The sequence below is a fragment of the Musca autumnalis genome, unplaced genomic scaffold, assembly GCF_047663935.1.
Source record: "Musca autumnalis isolate F117 unplaced genomic scaffold, ASM4766393v1 scaffold_2, whole genome shotgun sequence".
Lineage (NCBI taxonomy): Eukaryota > Metazoa > Arthropoda > Insecta > Diptera > Muscidae > Musca > Musca autumnalis.
In genome coordinates, this window is record NW_027411755.1 from 37,983,592 (window position 1) to 38,006,604 (window position 23,013).

At 36.0% G+C, this 23,013-nt stretch overlaps 2 protein-coding genes across 4 annotated transcripts in view; one reads left to right on the top strand and one right to left on the bottom strand.

Moving 5' to 3' along the window:
• vas (ATP-dependent RNA helicase vasa) overlaps nucleotides 1-23,013 on the top strand; it is a 92,103-nt gene that overhangs the window by 14,175 nt on the left and 54,915 nt on the right. The window lies entirely within an intron of this gene.
• vig (vasa intronic gene) lies at nucleotides 3,862-22,467 on the bottom strand. 3 transcript variants are annotated; one of them, XM_073967561.1, is made up of 4 exons: nucleotides 22,364-22,467; nucleotides 21,204-22,285; nucleotides 7,277-7,543; nucleotides 3,862-4,647 (listed from the first exon to the last, which is right to left on the bottom strand). In XM_073967561.1, the coding sequence occupies exons 2-4, from the start codon at nucleotides 21,814-21,816 to the stop codon at nucleotides 4,205-4,207; spliced, it is 1,323 nt and encodes a 440-aa protein (XP_073823662.1). In that variant the 5' UTR covers nucleotides 21,817-22,285; nucleotides 22,364-22,467; the 3' UTR covers nucleotides 3,862-4,204. The 3 variants fall into 3 exon arrangements, with proteins under 3 accessions (XP_073823662.1, XP_073823663.1, XP_073823661.1); XM_073967562.1 differs by lacking the exon at nucleotides 22,364-22,467 and having other exon boundaries at nucleotides 7,277-7,534; nucleotides 21,204-22,321; XM_073967560.1 differs by lacking the exon at nucleotides 22,364-22,467 and having other exon boundaries at nucleotides 21,204-22,321.

Below are 23,013 nucleotides of genomic sequence, written 5' to 3' on the forward strand. Positions count from 1 at the left end.
AGTTTTGCCAGTACATAAAAATTTGTTCAAAAAGTTCGAGAACGAAAAAATGGTAGAAACGTCAAATAATCTATAATCTTTTTGCGTATCAGCCAATCAGAAGTCAGCAATCATGTTGCTACTTATTACTCGCCCAAATTGATCGTATAAAAAGTTTCTAAAGAGAACGCTATTCAACGCAATTTTTCTTTTAAAGAGAAGAGCTGTTTTTGCTAGTTTTTGGAGATCGGAAAGGAGGTTTTCGCAAAAAAATGGCAAACATAGTGGAAATAATCTGTTTTTGGAACAAATGCTGTTCTTAATGCATTTTCAAAATTTCGAGTCCCATATCTCGGAAAGTGTGGACTTCCCTCAGAATATTTTATATTGTTGTGTTCAGCGTTCCAAAGGCTACTAAGGGCACAAATATTAACCCGATCCAGGAGATGCCCCTAAATGATACGTGTTCCAAATTATTTATGAACACTCATAATTTCTATTTTTTATATTATTGATCTTTTTGCCAGTACCAGTTAAAAACGCAAGGGCCGTTTCTATGCATATTTTTCAAAAATTCAAATAAAAAATTTTCTGATATTTTTTGATGATTTTATGTAGTTTTTTTCGCCATATTTGTACATAATATACAGGCCGATTATGAATGTTAACTCCCCGTGAGTTTTGCCTTTCTGCCGTTTCAACTTAAAGAAGTAAGTGAGAAAACTCACGGGGAGTTGACATTCATAATTGGGCTGATAATGAAATATTAATAAATATGTTCAGAAATCATGTAATAATATCGAAATTTTTCTATTTGAATGCTTAAAACATATGCCAATTCCGCTGTCTGGTCATTACCTAACCTAGATAGAGTTATCGTGAACACTAGCCATCCTGAGAAACATATAGGCAGACGGCTGGACACATATAACGTTCCCATGACGATCGGATCTATCACCCAGGGATTGTCAACTCAGCAACATTTGTATATCAACATATAGGCGATAACGACATAGTTTAATCGACCACTTCACAATTTGTTTGGTCACATGAGAGTGATTTTTACGTTCACTATCTCGCCTTACAATCAGCCCGATCATGAATATCAACTCCCCGTGAGTTTTCCCCCACTCAAGTTGCAACGGCAGAAGGGCAAACTCACGGGAGTTTACTTTCATTGATCGGGCTGAATTCATATGAGGCTGATTTTTTACTTCACTATCTCGTCTTATAATCAGCCCCATCATGAATATCAACTCCCCGTGAGTTTTCTCACTCTCAAGTTGCAACGGCAGAGAGGGCAAACTTACGAGAGTTTACATTCATGATCGGGCTGAATTCATATTCAGCTCAATTATAAATGGTCACTTGTGGGAGATTTCTTACTTTCACTATTTCGCCCTTATATAAGGGAAAAGGGAGAAGCCAAAATAATAACTACAATTTGACATCTTTTAAATTAAAACAGCCCAATCAGGAATGTCAAGTCCCCGTGAGTTTTATTTTCTCACTTTCTCCTTTACGTTGAAACGGTAAAAGGCAAATCTCTCGGCGAATTGACATTCATAATCACCCTGAAAACTAAATACAATTTCCCTAAGTCCCGGTCCACACAGAGTGATTTCATTGAAAAAATTTCATGAAATTATGCGTCTCTAGATCGACTTCTATAGTAGAGTAAAATCATAAAATTGCTGTAGTGGGGAATTCGATTTAAGAACGCCAAATTTCATGAATTTTTTAATGAAATTCACGCTAGTGTGGACCGGGACTAATTTTGGTTTCTATCTGTTTATTTATAATAGTCCGGGATAGTAAAAGTGAGAAGTCTCCCTTTCTCCTTTAAGTTGAAACGGCAGAAAGGCAAAACTCACGAGGAGTTGACGTTCATAATCACCCTGCTAATATCCGCTTTTCTACTTTTCCCAACTCATAATAGGGCGATGTAGTGAAAGGGAGAAAAATCCACCACAAGTGAAGATTCATATACAGTGGGACAATTTCCACAAAGAACAATTTTGAAATAATTATGAACTTGTGAAAAATTCATATACATCGAATTATGAATATTTCAATCAATAATAATGGATATAATTAACAGTTATATAGGATATTCTACGAAAAGAAACTTCAATTTAATGCATTTGTGAGGTTAATATTTTAGAACATCCCACTATTGTTCCTTATACCCATTATTATCTCTTATACAGTATTTAAAAATATAACAAAAATAAGAAAAAAATAATTTTATATAAAAATGTTTATTTTATAAGTTTTAGCTTATATAGTATTTGTTTTTTAGATCAAAAACCCTTGAAAACGTTTACAATTCAAAAAACAAGGGCTATGACTTGAATTCACAGAATAGGTTGGTTAAACAATAAATTTTGTATTTTGTAGCGAAACTAGGAAATTTTAGAAATTATAATTTGGCAAATATTTTAATAAAAAAGTAAAAAAAAAACTATAACTCATTTTCATTGAAATAACATTATAAACAACATTATATATGTGTGTGGTATAAATATGTGGCATGAAGTTTTTGTTTTAGCATACAAGTTTAGTAATAATAATAATGATGATGGTCCGGCGACGGTGTTTTCTTGTTTTCTACTTAGAGGTCCATGGTAAAAGAAGTTGATTCCTAAATTTAGTTGAAAATTTCTAACTTGATTTTTCGTGTAGAGAAAAATTACAGTTGCTGCTTTATAAGTTAAAATATAGCTTACCATTTATAAAATGGTATAACTTGTTTTAAGGCTTAACTACGCAAAAAACTGAGAAAGTTTTTTCTGTGGTGTTTTGTTGCTTTACCATCATATTGAATATTGTGGCTATCATTTTTAAATGGAGAAGAAAAACAAAGATTTTGTTTTTTTGTAAAGATCAGTGATATCAGTGATCTTTGAAACAGTCTTTATTTTTTTGTTATTTTTGAAAATAGAATTTAATATTTTTGTTATTAAATACCCACTACTCTTAGTTTGAAATTTTATTGATTTTTTTGCATCTCTTTGTTGTGTGTGTGTTAAACTCAACTCCTATCCCCAAACTCGAAACAAAAAACCAAAACAATTTAAATGAAAATCCAATTTTTTGTTTTCAATTTTTCTTGAAAATCTTTTTTCAACTTCTATTAAATTTTGAATTCCATTTTGTTTGTATTTAGGCAAGGATCCAATGTGGTCCAGTTTGGAAATACCCCTTTTGTTTAATGAGTGTGTTTTTGTTTTGTGTGTATGTAGGTATGTGATTTTTTTTACAACCCAATACTGTTTTCCAAAAAGAAATTAACTTTTTTTGTTCTTTGTTTTGTAATAAAACAATTAAACAAAAAAATTCTTAAAAATAATAATAATTAAAAATAAAACAAGAATATTTATATATTAGGCAAATATAAAGTTAAACTCTTGGGGGGAGCGGGGTATATCTCATCATAATTTTGTTGTTGTAGTATTGCTTGGCTTTTGTAGAGGAGTAGGAGATGTGAAGAATGGGGTGTGGTGGTGTTGGAGTTTGAAAATAGTTTTAATTTGGATGCTTGAAACTCATCATGGGGATGGAGTTGGAGTTCCAAATGTATTCAGAGAACGCTGGGTAAAAATCAATCTGTCCATTTTGTCTGTCTGCTGTTGCTTGGTTGGTTGCTTGGAGTGTGTGTATGTGTGGTTTACACTAATTTTAAATGACTTGTTTATTTTGGCTTGAAAATAATATTTAAAAAAACGTTACTTCTCTTCTAACACTAAAACTTCATCTTATTATGCATCTTCTTCTTCTTCATTTTCTCTTATTCTTATATATTCTGCTTGTTTTTATGTTACTTCTTCCCTGCGACGGCATGTGTATTTTTTTCTTCTTCATGTTTACTTCTTCATCTTCTTTCATTATCTTAATTTGTTAAAACTTTATTATTATTGTTGTTGTTGGAGTAGTTTGTTGTTAGTGTGTGGTGATGGGTTGGTTGGTTGGTGTGAAGTGAGTGGTGCTCTACGGCTGGCTGGCTTAGGCTTAAAATTTGTTGATTTCTTCTTGAAACAACCACCCACCCTATTCTACTTCATAACCACACTCTAGCTTATTTGTAAGTGGTTGGTGGAGGAGGATTGGAGAGGGCTTTGCATGAATATGAGGAGGAGTAATGTCCTCTTTGTTGTTTATTTGAGTTTTTGTTTGTTTAAAAATTTATGTTTGGGGGGGAAAAACGAGGCGGGGATTGGAAAATTTAAGACAATGTGGGGAATTGACGCTCATCATTTACTTTGGGAGCAGCATTTTGTTTGTCACCACCAAATTGACGTTTACCGCCAGCACCACCACGACCACCGGCATTACCACCAGCACGATTGCCACCTTCAAAGCGTGGTCGACCACCAGCAGCAGCTGGAGCGGCACCATCGCCACCAGCAGGGGCAGCACCTGGGCCGCCGGCATTATTGTTGCGTGGACCACCACGACCGCCACGTCCACGACCACCAAAACCACCCAAACGACGACCATCATTGAAATTGAATTGGATATCCAAGACGCGTTGTTGCCTGCCAACGCGTTGAGGATACATGGCAGGGTCATATTCTAATTCTTCTTCGCTTTCATTTCCACCCTTCTTGCCGGCAGCCTTGGTACTGTTCAAAACGACCATTTTCTTCCATTTGGTAGTATCTTCACCTATGATTGGAAAAAATGCAAAAAATTAGGAAAAACTCAGAAATAAGAACAAAATCGAAATATATAAAAATGGGGTTTAAAATCTTCTTCAATAGAACAGAAGAGCACGGCATGGGTCTTCTATAGAATAGAAGAGCACCGTAGGGGTCTTCTACAAAATAGAAGAACACTGTAGGGGCCTAGAAAGAGCACCGTAGAGGTCTTCTATAGAATAGAAGAGCACCGTAGGGGTCTTCTATAGAATAGAAGAGCACCGTAGGGGTCTTCTATAGAATAGAAGAGCACCGTAGGGGTCTTCTATAGAATAGAAGAGCACCGTAGGGGTCTTCTATAGAATAGAAGAGCACCGTAGGGGTCTTCGATAGAATAGAAGAGCACCGTTGGGGGCTTTTATAGTATAGAAGACCTCTTTGGGTGTTTTTTATAGAATAGAAGAACTGCTTAGGTGTCTCCTATAGCATAGAAGACTTCTGTAGGGGTCTTCTATAGAATAGAAGAGCACCGTAGGGGTCTTCTATAGAATAGAAGAGCACCGTAGGGGTCTTCTATAGAATAGAAGAGCACCGTAGGGGTCTTCTATAGAATAGAAGAGCACCGTAGAGGTCTTCTATAGAATAGAAGAGCACCGTAGGGGTCTTCTATAGAATAGAAGAGCACCGCAGGGGTCTTCTATAGAATAGAAGAGCACCGTAGGGGTCTTCTATAGAATAGAAGAGCACCGTAGGGGTCTTCTGTAGAAGAGAAGAGCACCGTAGGGGTCTTTTATAGCATAGAAGAGCACCGTAGGGGTTTTTTATAGAATAGAAGAGCACCGTAGGGGTCTTTTATATAATAGAAGAGCACCGTAGGGGTTTTCTATAGAATGGAAGAGCACCGTAGGGGTCTTCTATAGAATAGAAGAGGGTATTCTATAGAATAGAAGAGAAGCGCATAGATTTTCTGTAGAACAGAAGACCTCTAAAGGTGTATTTTATAGAATAGAAGACCTCTTTAGGGGTATTCTATAGAATAGAAGAGCACCGTAGGGGTCTTCTATAGAATAGAAGAGCACCGTAGGATTCTTTTATAAAATAGAAGAGCACCGTAGGGGTCTTCTATAGAATAGAAGAGCACCGTAGGGGTCTTCTATAGAATAGAAGAGCACCGTAGGGGTCTTCTATAGAATAGAAGAGCACCGTAGGGGTCTTCTATAGAATAGAAGAGCACCGTAGGGGTCTTCTATAGAATAGAAGAGCACCGTAGGGGTCTTCTATAGAATAGAAGAGCACCGTAGGCGTCTTCTATAGAATAGAAGAGCACCGTAGGCGTCTTCTATAGAATAGAAGAGCACCGTAGGGGTCTTCTATAGAAGAGAAGAGCACCGTAGGGGTCTTCTATAGAATAGAAGAGCACCGTAGGGGTCTTCTATAGAATAGAAGAGCGCCGTAGGGGTCCTCTATAGAATAGAAGAGCACCGTAGGGGTCTTCTATAGAATAGTAGAGCACCGTAGTGGTCTTCTATAGAATAGAAGAGCACTGTAGGAGTCTTCTATAAAATAGAAGAGCACCGTAGGAGTCTTCTATAGAATAGAAGAACACCTAAGGGGTCTTCTATAGAATAGAAGAACACCGTAGGGGTCTTCTATAGAATAGAAGAACACCGTAGGGGTCTTCTATAGAATAGAAGAACACCGTAGGGGTCTTCTATAGAATAGAAGAACACCGTAGGGGTCTTCTATAGAATAGAAGAACACCGTAGGGGTCTTCTATAGAATAGAAGACCTCTTTAGGGGTCTTCTATAGAATAGAAGACCTCTTTAGGGGTCTTCTATAGAATAGAAGACCTCTTTAGGGGTCTTCTATAGAATAGAAGACCTCTTTAGGGGTCTTCTATAGAATAGAAGACCTCTTAAGGGTCTTCTATAGAATATAAGACCTCGTTAGGGGTCTTCTAAGAATAGAAGACCTCTTTAGGGTATTCTATAGAATATAAGACCTCTTTAGGGGTCTTGTATAGAATAGAAGACCTCTTTACGGGTTATTCTATAGAATAGAAGAACTATTTGCGGGTTCTTCTATAGAATTTAAGACCTCTTTAGGGATCTTCTATAGAATATAAGAAATCTTTAGGTGTCTTCTATAGAATATAAGTCCTCTTTAGGGGGTATTTTATAGTATATAAGATTCCTTTAGAGTCTTCTATAGAAGACCTATTTAGGGGTCTTCTATAGAATATATGAAATCTTTAGGTGTCTTCTATAGAATGTAAGACCTCTTTAGGGGTCTTCTATAGAATAGAAGATCTATTTAGGGGTCATTTATAGTATAGGTGTGTTTTATAGAATAAAAGAACTACTTAGGTGTCACCTATAGCATAGAAGACCTCTATTGGAGTCGTCTGTAAAATAGAAGACCTATTTAGTGGCCTTCTATAGAATAGAAGACTTATTTAGGGATATTCTATAGAATAGAAGGCCTCTTTAGTGGTTTCTTATATAATATACGACTTTTTTTAGGGATCTTCCATACAATACAAGACGTATAGCGGTCTTCTATAAAATTGATGACTTCTTTAGGAGGGTCCTCTATACTTCAAAAATAAATTCTTCAAAAATCCAACTTTATAAATTCCCAAGTCTTTCCAACTTACCTTCACCAGCCTTACGAATATTGAATTGAGGTTTAGCACGTTGTTGTTGTTGAGCCTTCCATTCGTCCAATGTCAATTCCTTAACCTCTTCTTCAACTGGTGTTTGCTCAGCTGCTTGTTCATTGCCAGATTCATCACCCTTTTCAGCACCGCTAATATTGCCATTTTCCTCGGAATTGGTACTCTTGTTGACATCATCGATAGTATCCTTTACCGAACCCCAGTTGTGAGCGCCAGCGCCATCACGTTTATCAACAGCTTTAACACCTGTAACATTGTAGATTTAACGTTCGTATAGATTAGATTAATAATTGGGTGGACTGTGTGTGTGCGGTATAGGAATAAGGAGGGTTTTAAAATAAATTATTGAAATAAATAAAATAAAATATTGAAGTAAATAAAAATTTAAATTTAAAAAAAATTCCAACATAAATATTAAATAAAATGAAATAATAAAATAAATTTAGAAAAATGGTTTGAGGAGGGGTGCGGACCATATAAAAGGTAGGAGGGGGAGGGGTCTATGTTTTTGTGTTGGGACAAATCCACCCACAATAATAAATGTTAGTTATACAATGTTTGGTGTGATTGTAAGGTGTAGTTATGTGGTGTTTGATTGGTGACTGTGAGACAAAGGAGGGTTTGGCTAGGTGTGAAAGAGGTGAACACAGAATGGGTCACTTGTTTTTGTGTTAGTTGTATATTGTAAACTTTGTTTTTAAGACATCCTAACTTTGGAACTAAAAATATTAATAACTTGAAGCTAGAAATTATGAAGTATTTTCTTCTGCCTACCATTCTAAGACGATATTTTTCCCAAGACTATCAAGCGAAGAATTCCTTTTTCTTGGAGAACTATCAAGAGTGTATTTTCTTAATCTGTTTTTTCAAGGACTGTCGAACAAAAAATTTTTTTAAAATATTATTTCTTCCAAGACTACCAAGAGTGGATTTCCTTTAAATTCTTCAGAAAAATCAAGCGTGGATTTCCCCAAAGAATCTGTGTTCTTGGGAACAGATATAAGCAAAATTCTAAGCAATGCTTTTTCACGGAAATCACATATAGAACGATCATTTAATAAACAACATTTAATAAACATCTGTCAAAAACTGAACCTAATATCAACAAAGTCCAAGAAGACCACAACAACCCTCAACACCATATATACATATTTATTCAAATTCCGCAAAACAATTCCACTTGCGAAAATCCATAAATTTTCTAATGAAAAAAGTAACTACATATTCATTCCGATTTCGCAAAAAATTCCACACGTGGTAGGTACCACCATAAATTTTCTATTGCAAAAAAAAAATGAAAATATCAACATTGTACATTCAATACTTTTTACCTTCCCTCTAATAAAACTAAAATAAAAATGTGTATATTGATAAACTATTATCTCTCAAGTGCCACTATTAGTAATCAAAAGGAAAAATATAGTACACATAGCACAAAAAATAAAACAATTTATAGAGCAGCAACAAGCAAAAACAATTTGTAAAGAATTCCCCACACCACATGGTTGGTTTACGGGGTGTTGAGAACAAACCGTGAAACGTGGGTATGATTCAATATTTGAAAAATCACATACAAATTGTATCATGTATAGGGGAAGGGGTGGAATGTTTCGTGTATTGTGGCGGGGTTATTTTGTTTGTTTATATAAATATAAATTTAATACATTTCTTTAATAACAAAAAAATGCAGCTAAAAAGCATGTTCATCTATTTCGACATCTCTGTGTGTATAAACAAAATATTTATATACATAAAAAATACAAATTATGAAAAAAATACAAATTAAGACTTTAATGATTGTAGCACATTTGTTTTGGACCCTTGGAAAAATAGCAAATAAAGATGTGGTCAAATAGGTTGTTAGTCCTAGGCAAGTCTAAAAGCCATGACTAGAGCTACCTGTTGTCATGAAAAAAATTAATAATTATTTTCAATACTTCCAAGTAAAAAAGAATCAGTAGGAGTCGACTTTGGCGACTATTAAAAAAAGCCCTCAGTTATGACTGTACAAAAAACAATAACATGAGCGGTGGACCTAAAAATATCATAGCTCTTATATTGCAAGAATACCTCTTGGGCGGGTTTTTGGACCGTTCGGACCATCATCGAGAGAAATATGGAGATTAAAATCAAAGCATTGTAACATAGATCACAAATAGTACCAAAAAACTTGGTGTTAGAGGTGTATAGAGAGGAGGGGTAATAAATATTTTGACATCTCGGATCCATATCTCAGGAAATATTGGCTTCCCCTGACAATAAAATCGATACGATGAGAGAAGTGGCCTCAATCTGGATTAAAGTTAAGTTTTGAAGTTTTTTTGCGGAAGAGATATTTTAGATTGGATCTAATTTTTCCTTCCGATAGTTGTTCTGTCAACCACACATTTTAGTTGGCCACCGAAGAATTTTTCAGCTTTTGGTTCATTAGGTAAAAATGCATGGACTTGCCCATAAAAAAAATTACATCGTTTTAATCAGAATCAAAAGGACTACCTTCAATGGAAATTTCAAAACAATCCTAAAATGGCCCTTATACTACACTTAAGCTAAAATTTTGAACTTTTTTTGAGGGAGGATCTTGGAACTTGATTTAAGTTTAGGAGAAATACAACAATGTTCAAAGTTCTGGGTCTAATCTGGTACTCTATTCGAAAGTTGTCCTGTTCATCATTTATTTTAATTGAAGCCGTGCGAATATTTTATCGCTTTTGGGTCATCATTTTAGCAAGCATGGACTTGCCTGAGAAAAAAATATGTTCGCTATAATCAAAATCACAAAGACTACCTTCAATGAAAATTTCAAAAGAATCCTCGAACAGCCCTTAAACTGGACTTAAGCCAAAATTGAAATTTTTGAGGGAGGTATTGAAAAGAGCTGTCTGAAATAATCCATCCTGAAACTTTATTTAAGTTTGAGAGAAATATTAGGATGTGCAGAGGAGGCTGGACCTATGACAGTCCCTCCTTTTTAAAGCTTTTGGACTATTATGTCAGGAAGCATGGACATGCTCAAGAAAAAGATTGTGTGCTTGTAATCAGAATGCCAAATACCCACCTTCGATGAAAATTTGATAACGATCCTCGAACAGTCCTTAAACTGCACTCAAATAAAAAAATTTAAACTTTTGTGAGGGAGGTGGTGCCGGAAGGAGTTGTCCTATATAGACTTTTTTTAACCAGATGTACGTTTGGATGAAAAAAATCTGATACTCAATTCATAAGTTATCGTGTTCATCAGTCATTTTTAGTTGGTGCCTGCAGCCTTGCAAGGTTTTCAGAGTTTTTAGGCAATTATTTCTGGAAGTATGAACTTGCCCACGAGAAAAATTGTGTCGTAATCAGAATGCCAAGTAGTACCTTCGGTAGCATTTCACAACGATTCTCGAACTGCGCTTAAACTGTACAATTCGCAAGTTATCGTGCTCAATAGGGAGTTTTTGGAGTTTCAGGATCATTACCTCTTGCTCCCTTAAATATATTTTTCAATCGCAATAGGTGACCCAAGGACAACCTATTGCAAAAAAATCAAAACGATCCAACGCATGAACTTTTTAGAAAATTTTCAACATTTTGTGTGGTAGCTATCCGAAAAGATGGAAATTCTATAACTTTTTTTGAGTTATCGACAAAAATAGGTCAAAGCCCAAAATTATGAATAATTTATTACCGAGATATAAGCATTGAACTTTTACCGATTTTTGTCGTTAGCTCAAAAAAATGATGTACAGAATTCCGCTACTGGCCATGTCTTGAAGAGTAAAGTTTAAACAAAAAAAACTCCTTTGAAGAGTTATCGAGCGCACCATTTTAGCGTTTTTTTTTTTCTTTGAAATTTTGTGGAGCAGGTACCCGAAGGTGTGGACTGATTGGTCCATCTTCCAACTTGATCTATGTTTGGACAAAACATTTCAAAAAAGGAGATCATAACTATCCGAGACATGAACTTTTTCGAAAATTTTCAAAATTTTGTATGAAGGAGTGGACCGATATAGTCCTGGCCATGTGTCGATATGAATGTTTCGACCAAACCAGTTTTTCCCTTTCAAAAGTTATTGTGCGCACCATTTTAGCAATTTTTTTTTTTTTTTTTTTTTTTTTTTTTTTTTTTTTTGTGGGGTAGATACCCTCGAAAAGTTTGGACAGATTGATTCATCTTCGAACTTGATCCACGTTTGGACAAAACATATCGAGAGTTATCGTCCGCTCCGGCCTGCCAGACAGGCGGACGGACGGCAGGACTAAATCGACTCCAAGTTGTCTGAAACGGATTTCATCCAAACATACTTATATTTTTGTTTCGGAAATCCATAATTTCCGAGATATGGGCAAGAAAGTAAATACCCTTGATTTGATATCATTGACAACCTAGACAATATGGGAGATTTTATCGCTTAGCCATTGACGAAGACTGGTCATCAACAAAAATGTTTGCATAATAAGGGGAGGTTCTACCACTTAGCCAGTGTTGGACTTCAAGAGCTTTACAATGTCACCTATATTGTCTTCATTTTCTTCCAAAACAATCAGATAAAATCAGGGGTGCTGGAGGGTCCATGTTCCCCGGACGAAGGCCGGTCATCAACAAAAACGTATACTTGTTGACTGGGGATTTTACCGAATAGACGATGTTAAATTCCAAGAGCATTACAATGGTACCCATATTGCATTCCTTGTCTTCCATAACAATGATATAAATATCAATGGTGCTAACGGAACTATAAAGTTCCTTATCTTAAGAAGTATACACATCTATTGGTTTGGATATAAGTTTATGGGTTTCAGTAGATTTGTGGCAATCGAGATAAATTGAATGATCTAGTTCGAATCGTCTGTATGAAAAAACTACACTACTACACTATGTGTGATTTTATACGTTCATGATATGTTAGACAATATGGGAGATTTTATCGCCTTTTCATCGTTAAGGCCGGCCATCAACAAAAACTTATGCATAAGAAGTGGAGATTGTACCGCTTAGCCAGTTTTGGACTTCAAGACCTTTACAATGGCACCCATATTACCTTCATTTTCTTCCAAAACAATGACATAAAATCAAGGGTGCTAAGGGAAGTTTAAAGGTCCAATCGTGGGTCTTCCGCAAGAAATAAATATTGTTGTAAACAGGGTAACACGGGCTAACCAAAGGTAGACATGACAAATATATCTGCGAGGGCAACAAACTGGACTTGTTCCCCATTTTTTATATGACTATTTACGTCATTATAATAAATGCTGCGAATAAAGTTTGTTGCAACAAAATAGAAGAGGTGATAGAACTTCAGTGGACTGAACTTCAGTGGACTTGGTGTTGTTGCTTACAACCATGGCGCAATAATTCCGCCATGCCTACAACTATAGAGAAGATTAGTTGCTTTATTTCAATATGTGATATTAAGAATTTAGACTAACCCAACCTTTCCCATTCCTCCCTAGTATTTCCAATATCATCACACTTTAACTGATTACGTTGCCTTTTGGCACTTAATATCATACATTTGAAAGGAAAACTGTAAAAATGTGTCATTAATTTATTTAACAAAATATCTTCCACTTGATTTTACTAAATTTCGGCATATTAATATCCACTTTTTCCTTGAAATTTGCATTACAATTCGCTTTTGCAACCAAATTGAAAGTCACTTCAACGTGCTTTAACAGATTTGGGTTGCCTTCTGTATCCTGTTTATTCCTTTTAACCGATAAACAATAAAAATAAGTCATTGTTAAGTTCCCAGTATCGTCATAACTTCATTAAAACTAACCTGAGCCAATATTGCTTGAATTTAACCATTTTTCCTACAAATTTGCATTATTTTTGCTTTTTGTAACAAAATTAATTGTCAAATTACATATTTGGCGCTTTTTTTCTGTCTTACTGTCATTCAAGTAATACACACCAAGCAAAATGTCTCGGAGATGACAATCTCCCACTATAATGCATACGAGTCTCTCTCCTGTTACTCTCTTGACATATGATGGCTGGTTGTGTGTGGCATGACCAAAATAATTTATAAATGGCAAACAATAAAATAAAAAAATAAATAAATACGAAAATTTGACGACAAACTGGACAAAAAAAGATACAATCCCACATTTTTTAAACGCCCACATTTAGTTGAACAAGAATAGAAAAAATGTGGAGTAAAAAAATAATCAAAAATTATGTATGAAAGATTTGTTCGTAAAGAAATAGAATGGGGGGCAGGCAATATAACGTTGACAACACAAGTATTGTAGGTAAAATGGTTGAGTAATTATTGGACTTGAGATTTAGTACGATCCCACCAGCTCTTTTTTTGCTTGGAAACTAAAACCACAAATTTAAAGTTGTTTACCTACAAAAAGAAATAAAACACGAGGTTGTTTGTTCACTAGGGGCAAAAGCATGTTTGTTGTGCTACTCTTTCTGTCTTTCATTGGCCGGCACAACACCACACCACCAACAAAATCCATACAAGAAAAGTAATAAAGTTTTTTTAGGTTAGTTTGAACTACAAACACGTGAATTTGTTAAAAGAGAAGATAATAAAACCTTATTGGGATCCAAAAAAAGAGGAGAGGAAGCAAACAAAGGAACCACTTAAGAAAGGGAGAGTAAACAAAATGCCGAGATTCCATATAAAATCAGTGGAATTGAAGCTCCACACACAACAAATAACAAAAATTAAATGTTAAACAACGAGGGGAGGTAGTACTTTCATTTTCATCAAATTATTGTTAATTTATTTCCAATGTTGTTGTGGGTCGTCGCCGTTCAGTTTGTTAGCTATGCTGTTTTTTTCTCTTCTTCCTTTTTCCATTCTACTGTGCTTCACTTTCGTTTCAAACAAGATCGATCGATCTATAAAAAATGTGTACTATATATACACAGAAGAACTACGAATGTACATTGTACGAACGAACAACATGAGCAATATATTGATATATTTGTTTGCCCCATTGGATTGTATATAGCAAGCAGTCTCACTAACCACCACAAGAGCATGGGCAGGCATGTTTTTTTCTGTTTCTTTACTGAGAATTTAAAAACAGCATGGGTAAATATAGAGTAGAATAGATGATAAGAAGTATGAAACAGCAAGAAAGAATCAGTGTGTTTTGATCAGGGTTGGAAATAAATATGGACAAGGTACAAATTGTGACCTTTTGTCCACAAAAAAAGGTTACAATTGTTTTTTTCTTGTTGGGAAATAGGTATTTGCAGTTAGTGGAATTCGTAACAGAGATCAAATTCCATGAGAGTGAAATTATTTAGTTTTTAGTGGTGGGAAAGGGGGGATTTAACCTAGCCTTTAGAAGTCTTATTTTCATAGTACATGGAAATAATTTATGGGCTTAAGTCTTGTTTTGGGGAACCTCTCGGATTGGACTGAAATTTTTACCATAGGTTATCCTTGGGACCATGGTTACAACGATAAATAGCTTTCCCGTTGGAAGTCCATACTTCATGATAAATTTGCCTTGAAATTTCGAAAATGTCTTACATTAACAACAAAGCTTTGTTTATGGGCACCTCTCTGATCGGGCTGCAATTTTTAAAATAGGAAGTCCTTGGGAACTTGATCACCACGACGAAGGCAAAACAAAAACGTATACCTATATATTGAGAGGAGATTTTCCGAGTAGACGATGTTGGACTCTCAAGAGCTTTACAATGGTATCCATATTGTCCTGTTTACCTTCCACAACAATGGGATCAAATCAATCAGACCTACCTGTGGTAAAAAAATCGGGAGTTCGCTTATAAACCCAACCTATTCCACATTAATAGAATCTTGAAAACAGCGGAATTGAGTAATCGAGTAGATCCAAATATATTTTCTTCCAAACTTAGATCAATATCCAAAATGAACTATGTCGGTCCAAAATTTTTCTTGTGCCTCCCACACAAAAGTTTAAAAATAACTTTACATAACTTTAGTTTAAGACCAAATCTCGTGTAGTAGATATTCCCTATGGTCCTGATTACAACAACACAATTTTTTCTTTCAAAAGTCATTCTTTCCGAAGTATCAGTCGCGAAAAATCCCCAAAAATTGTAATGCTACTAACCTATTTTGGGAAATAATTTTGAAAATATTTTGGGGCTTTTCCTTCTGACCCCTCCAGAGCAGATAAGCTCAATTTTTAGCACTTATGTGCAGCTTAATACCAGCTCTCGGATAGTTATGTAATTTTGACAGCAGCTACTTGTGTTCCCTTTTACGATGATATCATTTTATACTCGTGGTAGGACTATACCAACGCTGGACATATGTCCAAAATTTTTGGTGGAGAAGATTTTTTTAATGTCAAATTACAGCCAATACGAAAATGTAGATAAAAATGTCAAAATATGATACCAAAACGTGGACCGATATAGTCCGTATTCGTACTTGACCTGCTTATGGAAAAAAATACACTCGAGTGCAATAATATAGCTTTCGACCTCAATTATTGTGGACGCTAGTGCTAGTGATTGCAACATAGGGACTGTGTGTTAGATCGACTCAGAACTTCACCTTGATCAAGAAAATAACACTTGGGCAAGGTTTTTGGAATATTCGAACCATTATCAAGAGAAGGAGAATAAAAAATTATAGCGTTGTTTCAAAGATCAGAAAGACTGCTATACATTTTAGTGCGAAAGGTGTATGAAGGATAGGCCCAAAATATTGGGAAATTTCGAGTCCATATCTCTGATAATATTAGCTTCCCTTAGCAAAAAATAAATACGATCAGAGTAGTGCCCTTAAACTATATTGCAGCACAAAAGTGTTTAACTTTTTCGTAGGAGGTACCTCAAAAGGTGGACATTCTGGAACTGGATCTATTTTTATGAGTTATTTCTTTCGATATTTAATAATGCCAACCAGACATTTTAGTTCGTCGCCCTAATATTTTTTAGAGCTTCTGGGCCATTATGTCAGGAGTATGGACTTGTCCACGAAAAAAATTGTGTCTTTGTAATCAGATTCCCGAGGGGACTACCTTTGATCAACATTTCAAAACAGTCCTCGCACTGGTCTTAATCTGCACATAAGCCAAAATGTTGAACTTTTGTAAGGGAGGTGGGTGGTACCGTAAGAAGTCCTGAAATTGATTTATGTTTGAGAGAAATATTACGTTGTATATCAGCGACTCCTTTCGATATTTATCGTAACAACCAGCCATGAGTACCTTCGGTAAAAATACCAAAACAATCCTCGAATAGCCCTTAAATTGCACTTAAGCGAAAAATTTGAACTTTTGTTAGGAAGTTGTCGGAAGTAGTTGCCCGATATGGACCTTCCTTCAACTAAATATTAAGTTTGGAAGAAGATACGGCCAAATCGGATAATCAATTGACAAGTTTTTGTGATCACCTGTCATTAAAGTTGGGACCTGCAGCTTTTTTCAGAGTTTTTGGGTCATTGTGTCAGGAAGTATGGACTTGCCCCTGAATGAAATTGTGACGTTGTAATCGGAATGCCAATCTGTCATTTAAGTTGGGGGCCTGCAGCGGTTTTCAGAGTTTTTGGGTCATTATGTCAGGAAGTATAGACTTGCCCCTGAATAAAATTGTGACGTTGTAATCGGAATGCCAATGACTACGGTCGATGAAAATTTCAAATCTATTCTCGAACAGACCTTAAACTGAAGACAGTACTCGAACAGCCCTTAATCTGCGCTTAAGTGAAAATTTTCAACTTTTGTGAAGGAGGTACCGTAAGGAGTTATCCGATATAGACCATCTTTGAACTTAATGCATGTTTAGAAGAAAGAAGTTCCGGCGATATCGTATATTAACTTCTTAAATTATTGTGCTCTTTAGTCATTTTAGTTCGAGTCGGTAGGGTTTTTTTAGGTTTTGGGTATTATCTCAAGAAGTATGTACTTGCCACCGAAAAAATATGAACCGCAACAACCACCTGTAAAACCTAAAAAAATCAAATCAATCCGAGACATGTCCTTCCACAGCATTTTTGCAAAGTGCATTTTAACGAAAATTGTTGAACTTTTGTGGTGGAGGTAGCCGAAGATGTGGATCGATATGGCCCATTTTCAAACTTGATCGGAGACACGTCCTAAAATTGTACATTAGCGAAAAAATTAAAATTTTTGTGTAAGACTTAGGCCATGTTTATATTAAGGCCTTTTGCAGCGTTGACCTTCTAAATGAGGATTTATTTGAAGTATACGCAAAGAAGTTGACATTTGAAACCCAGTGGGTTTGTTAAATCCCGTTATATATAAACGTACTATTAGACGAAGGAGTGGAACGATTTAGTCCATATTCGAACCGAATCTCTATTTGCAAGTGCCGATAGATATTGTGGAACTTTTGTGGGGAAATACCCGAGGTTGTAGACCGATAAGACCAATCTTCAAAATTGATCTAAGTTTGGACAAAATATTACGAGATTCAACGTTTGAACGAAGTCCCTACATTTTTTGATGAAGCAAATTCGTTATCGAAAAAGCTGAGAATATAAAAAGCCATTCTCTTTGGTAAGATGTCCGAGGAAATGTAAAGTGTCCTGAAAATTCATGGATCAGAATAGGAGATATAACCAATAGTATAAAATAAAACTTTACATAGAGGCATAAAAAAGTTAAAATATTGTTGAAAAGGATTATTTTAGGGTCACCCCTAAAAAAACTGGAACAAATTCGCTTTAGGCACTTCTGTGTTCATAGGTTATATTGGCTTGACCAAAAAAGGTTTATATTTCCAGGAAAAAAACAGGAAGACTTCTCACTGAAATCAAACAGTGCGGTCCAATTCAATTAACTCAATGATGTGGGGCGCCCTTTTGGAACAAATTTTCTTTAACGACACCTCGAAGAAAAATATGAAAAAAAATCCACAGATAGTGCATCTTATACCGATTCCAACGATAAATAAATTATTTTACGGAAATGCACACTTCCCAACATATAGGCCTCGAAAGATCCACTAATGCCCTCCACTTAACTTTACAAAATTATGGGGGTTATCATGAACGTCAATTCCCCGTGAATTTTTTCACTTTCTCCCTTAAATTGCAACGGCGGAAAGACAAACTCACGGGGAAATTTCATTCATGATAACCCCCTATATATCAAGGGGCGGGTATTTGTAACTTTCTAGAAGTTGATGTGTCGGCATGTATGCGAGTTCCCCTACAAAAGATGTATGTCAGCGTAACTAGGACAATAAAACCTGGTTGTGACTCAAATTTCGTAGGAATTTGTTTGGTGTTCCTAAACTGACTTTATCCCGCAATGATATTTGTGACAGGAATGTTCATATCTTCGGAAATATGGATTTACCCCTCAAAAGAGCTACATCACCGTAATCAGAACCCCAAGACCTATCCCTGGTTCAAAATTCCATAGCAATCAGAGCGGTGTTTCTAAACTCAACTTAAGTTTGAACTCTATTTTTGTAACCCTCCACAAAAGATGTATATCAACGTAACTATGAGAGTAAGACCTACCTGTGGCACATACGTATGTCGTAGGAATTCGGTTGGTGATTTTAAACTTACTTTAGTCCGCAACAAATATTTGTAACAGGAAATATCGGAACAAATTTCCTTTACCGACCCTTCGCAGAAAAATACAAATTTTCCTTTAAATCTCAAGTTTTTTGAAGTAGCAGGCCTTCGGCCGGGGATTTAAGACTTCCTCCTATGGACAGGAGCGAATTTCGGCTACGCGAACAAACTTTTTAAATAGTAAATTTTTTCCCAAGTAAACAAGGTAATTTTCGGAACTTCGGAGGCCTATATATCGGTAAGTATACATTTCCCCAACAAAATAAGTACATCGTTGGAATCGGCATGAGAAGCACTATCTGTGGTAATTTAATTTTCTGGGTAAAGGAAAGATATGCCGAAATATCATATCTTGGGAAATTTGGGCTTGTCCCTCAGAGCTAATATCTTTATAATAACAACAAGACCTATCACTGTTTAAAATTTCAACAAGAACTTAAAGCCTTTTTGTAAGCTGATATGTCGGGCTGTATGTAGTTCCGCCACAAAAAAAGTATATCACTGTTTTCAGACCTACAACTCTGGAAATATGTTCTTCTAAGGTGCTCCTAAATATAACATAAGCCCGAAAGCTACATGGTTGTAATTCAAAAGCTCATATTTCGGAAGCTATGGAGTGCCACACAAAATGTTTTATATCACCCAAATGAGCCTATTTCTGTTCAAAGTGTCGTAAAAGTTCAAGGGATGTCCCTAAATTGTACCTTCTAACACCAAAGCTCACATCACGGGAAGGACTTCTTCCCACAAAAGATGCACCATACAGTAGTAATCAGAACAATTAGAACTCTACATACCTCTGGTAAAAATTTAGTAGCAATATGAAAAGTGACCCTAAACGTAAGCTACGCTATGGGGGTTATCATGAACGGCAATTCCCCGTGACATTTTTCACTTTTTCCCTTAAGTTGCAACGGCGGAAAAACGTTGCAACAGGGAAATTTCATTCATGATAACCCCCCAGGTCACGTAAGTAGCACAACAACTCTATTTTGGCAGAAAATTCTTCAATACGTCAAAATGTTTGTTTACGTGTTCATACAATTTATTCACAATAACAAAATATTTGACAGATTGAAACCAATCAGCTGGCCGTTTTACGCCACCTTATAATTTCATCATGTAACCCCCTATATGTTAACTCTGAAACTCGTAAAGTTTGAAATTCCCCCAGAAAAAAATGAACACCAACATAATCAGAACGATTATATCAACATCTGGTAAAAATTTCATAGCATCCCGGTGGGTGACCCTAAAGTTTAGTCTTTCAGACATGCCCAATCTTTACCCAAAACCCTATTACAAACATAAGCGAAAGAGGTACAACTTTTCGTACTCCACCTTTGCTATACCATTCCCACTGTTTACCAAAGCGGGTTTTTTAATAGAGTATCGTAATTTTCTTTGTATGTTTTTTGCGTTCTTTTTCTACGAAGAGAATGAACAACGGTGAGAAACAACGATGGAACAGAACCAACACTTATAGAAGAGTGTGTTGTATATGTGTGGAAACTATTTATAAACACATGTATGCATATTTTGTGTTTTTTCTGCTTCTTCTTGCTATTTCAAATGGCGATCACATTTTTTTTTTAACAAGAAAGTTTTTTTTTTTTTCTTAAATAAAATGGCAAACAGAAAAGAATATTTAACACTTTTGGGGATGGATGGAAGATTTAAAATCATAACAAAGTATTTCACACTTTGGAGCTTTTGGAAAAATAGGCGAAATTTAGTCAAGAAGGAGGAGGTGGTAGGAAAAGGGAATTATGACTAACAACAAGTTGTATTATTAGGTGCTTTTCATGCTAACACCTCCCGCACAGCACCATGGAGGAGATATGATTTTTAGCTAGGCCAGAATCTAGCGGTTGGGGAGGAGGTTCTTTTAGTTGGCGGTCGGCGGCATGGCATTTTCATGTGTTTAGTCGTCGCTAGGCAATTTGAGCCAGCCAACAACAGCAAAAGCAAGCAAAACCATGCTGTTCTGTTGTTGTCGCAACAACGATCATTTCAGCCATGCCATTAACCCCACTTCTGAGATGCGCGCGCGAGGTCTTTTTCATTTCTTTCTTATCACCTCACACACCATTAAATGTGAGCACACCATATGTTTTTTTCGATTTAATATTATTTTTTTGAGGTTTTGTTTTCTTGGCTATGTACAAATTCCATTACACCCTCCGCAAACCACTCCTAGAGAACACCTTTTTGTGTGTTTAAGCTTTAATCATCATTTTTGGGCAATTAAGAAGATGACAGATTTGCGAAAAATGTGATCATCGTTTTAAAAGCCACCTCTGCTAATGTTAATGTATTGGTGAGGGTCTGGTGTAATGTACATATATTTCCATTCCTGCCGAAAGGAGCCTCCATTTTTCTTGTTCTTCTTCAACACTTACCAGTTCTATCCGAGCCAGATTGACGATCAAATTCACGTTTACGATTGCCACCTTCAAAGTTACGGTTGCGTGGAGCACGATCGCGAGGTGGACGATCACCACGATTATTGAATTGTTGGCCACCTTCGACAGCATTGTCACCGCCTTGACGGGCATTACGACGATTATTGCGTTGTTCACGTGTTTCACCATTTTGTTGTCTGAAATTGACATTGCGTTGTTGTTGCCCTTGACCACCTTCACGTGCTGGGCCACCAGCTTCACCATTATTGCGTTTGCGATTCGCGCCACCAGCAGCACCACCAGCCCCACCTTGTTTAGCGGCAGCAGCGCCTGCACCACCAGCGCCTGGCTTCTTATTGTCGTTCCTGTTCAGTGGTTTATTTTCCTTTTCGGCTTGATTATTGGTCTTCTTGGCATTGGTGGCCTGTTGTGGGCCTTTGTTCGTTGTCTTGGCGCCAGCAGCTCCTCCAGCAGTTTGGCCAGCAGTAGTTGCCGTAGCAGTAGCAGTCTTAACCTGCTTTTTCTTCTTGGCAACAATATTATCTAATGGATCACTAATATCTTCGTCCATGAACAAAAGTTCATAACGATTATTCCCAGCTGAATCCATAATTGTGTGAAATTTATTTGTTTTATTGGGTATTTTATTCAGTTATTTTTGCTTGTTTCACTTCTCTTTTCTGTGTATATATTTCTATATATTTTCTTAAAATATTATCCTCCTCAAAGTTTTGCACCCAAAATCTTTTGCGGACTGCAAGCAATATATTTTATGTTAACCTTAATTTTGGTTATTTTTGCGTTCTTCTTCTTCTTTTTCTCTACACACAGTCTCAGAGTGGCACACACACAAATACACTTTCTCTCGCGCTCAAGTACTCAAAAATTCTCTTCTTCTCAGCGCGGTTCAACAAAACGTCTTGTCTTCTTTGGTTTATTTTTCCAATACACAGAACAGAAATGCTCCTCCACCGCTTTTTCCACTTGCTGCTATAAATTTTCACCACAAAACGGATATTTATTTATTCTTTTTCTTGGTTTATTCTTAAGAATACCAAATGCCCCACAGAAATTCAGACCTGTCCGTGTGAAAAGAAATAAAGCATGAAAAACGCATGGGTAGTATACACAGATTAGGCAAATATTAATCTCTTTACTCTCTCGCGCTATTTCTCTCATTCTCATGTATCGTATGTATATGCGAGAAAATACCACACAGATACTATTTGCTCCACAGCAGCATTGCAAAAGTGTTGGTACTGTGTGTGTGATGGGGGGAGGGGGATTCCATTTGAGTTTGACATTTGTTTGGTGGTGTTAGTGTGGCACGAGTTTTCATGAACGAAATAAAAATAAAATTGAAGAATAGCTGTGTTCAGTTAACACAGGAGATGTGTTCACGTAACAAACAGCTGTGTTTAGCCATTTTTGAGCTGTGTTCAATTTGTGATAAATGTGACAAATGCAAAAATTATCTCTACTCTAGCAAAATTTTAGTATTTTTGCATTATTTTTATAGAAGAGTTGAATCTTGAGGTTTTACTTTGCCATTTTGTTGTTGAACTATGTAATTTTATTTCTTAAATGCTCTAAAAGGTTTGCAAAATAATACATGGTCTGTTCCTTTACTTTTGAAAGTGGTAAAACCGGCAAAAGTAGCAAAAGTTGTAAACTGCTCGCATATGAATTGTATGGTCTATGAAGTAAAGGAACGCTTTTCGAGTAAAAAGTGGTAAAACTTGAAGATTCTTGCACGTAAAGGAACAGAGCTACAGTAAAGTACTTTGCAATTCTGTTTGTTTTACTA

Coding starts and splice junctions, on each gene's coding strand:
- vig (XM_073967561.1), bottom strand. CDS start 21,816: ATGGATTCAGCTGGGAATAATCGTTATGAACTTTTGTTCATGGACGAA. Junction 7,544..21,203: donor ATCTGGCTCGGATAGAACTG/GTAAGTGTTGAA, acceptor ACAATGTTACAG/GTGTTAAAGCTGTTGATAAA. Junction 4,648..7,276: donor TATTCGTAAGGCTGGTGAAG/GTAAGTTGGAAA, acceptor TTCCAATCATAG/GTGAAGATACTACCAAATGG.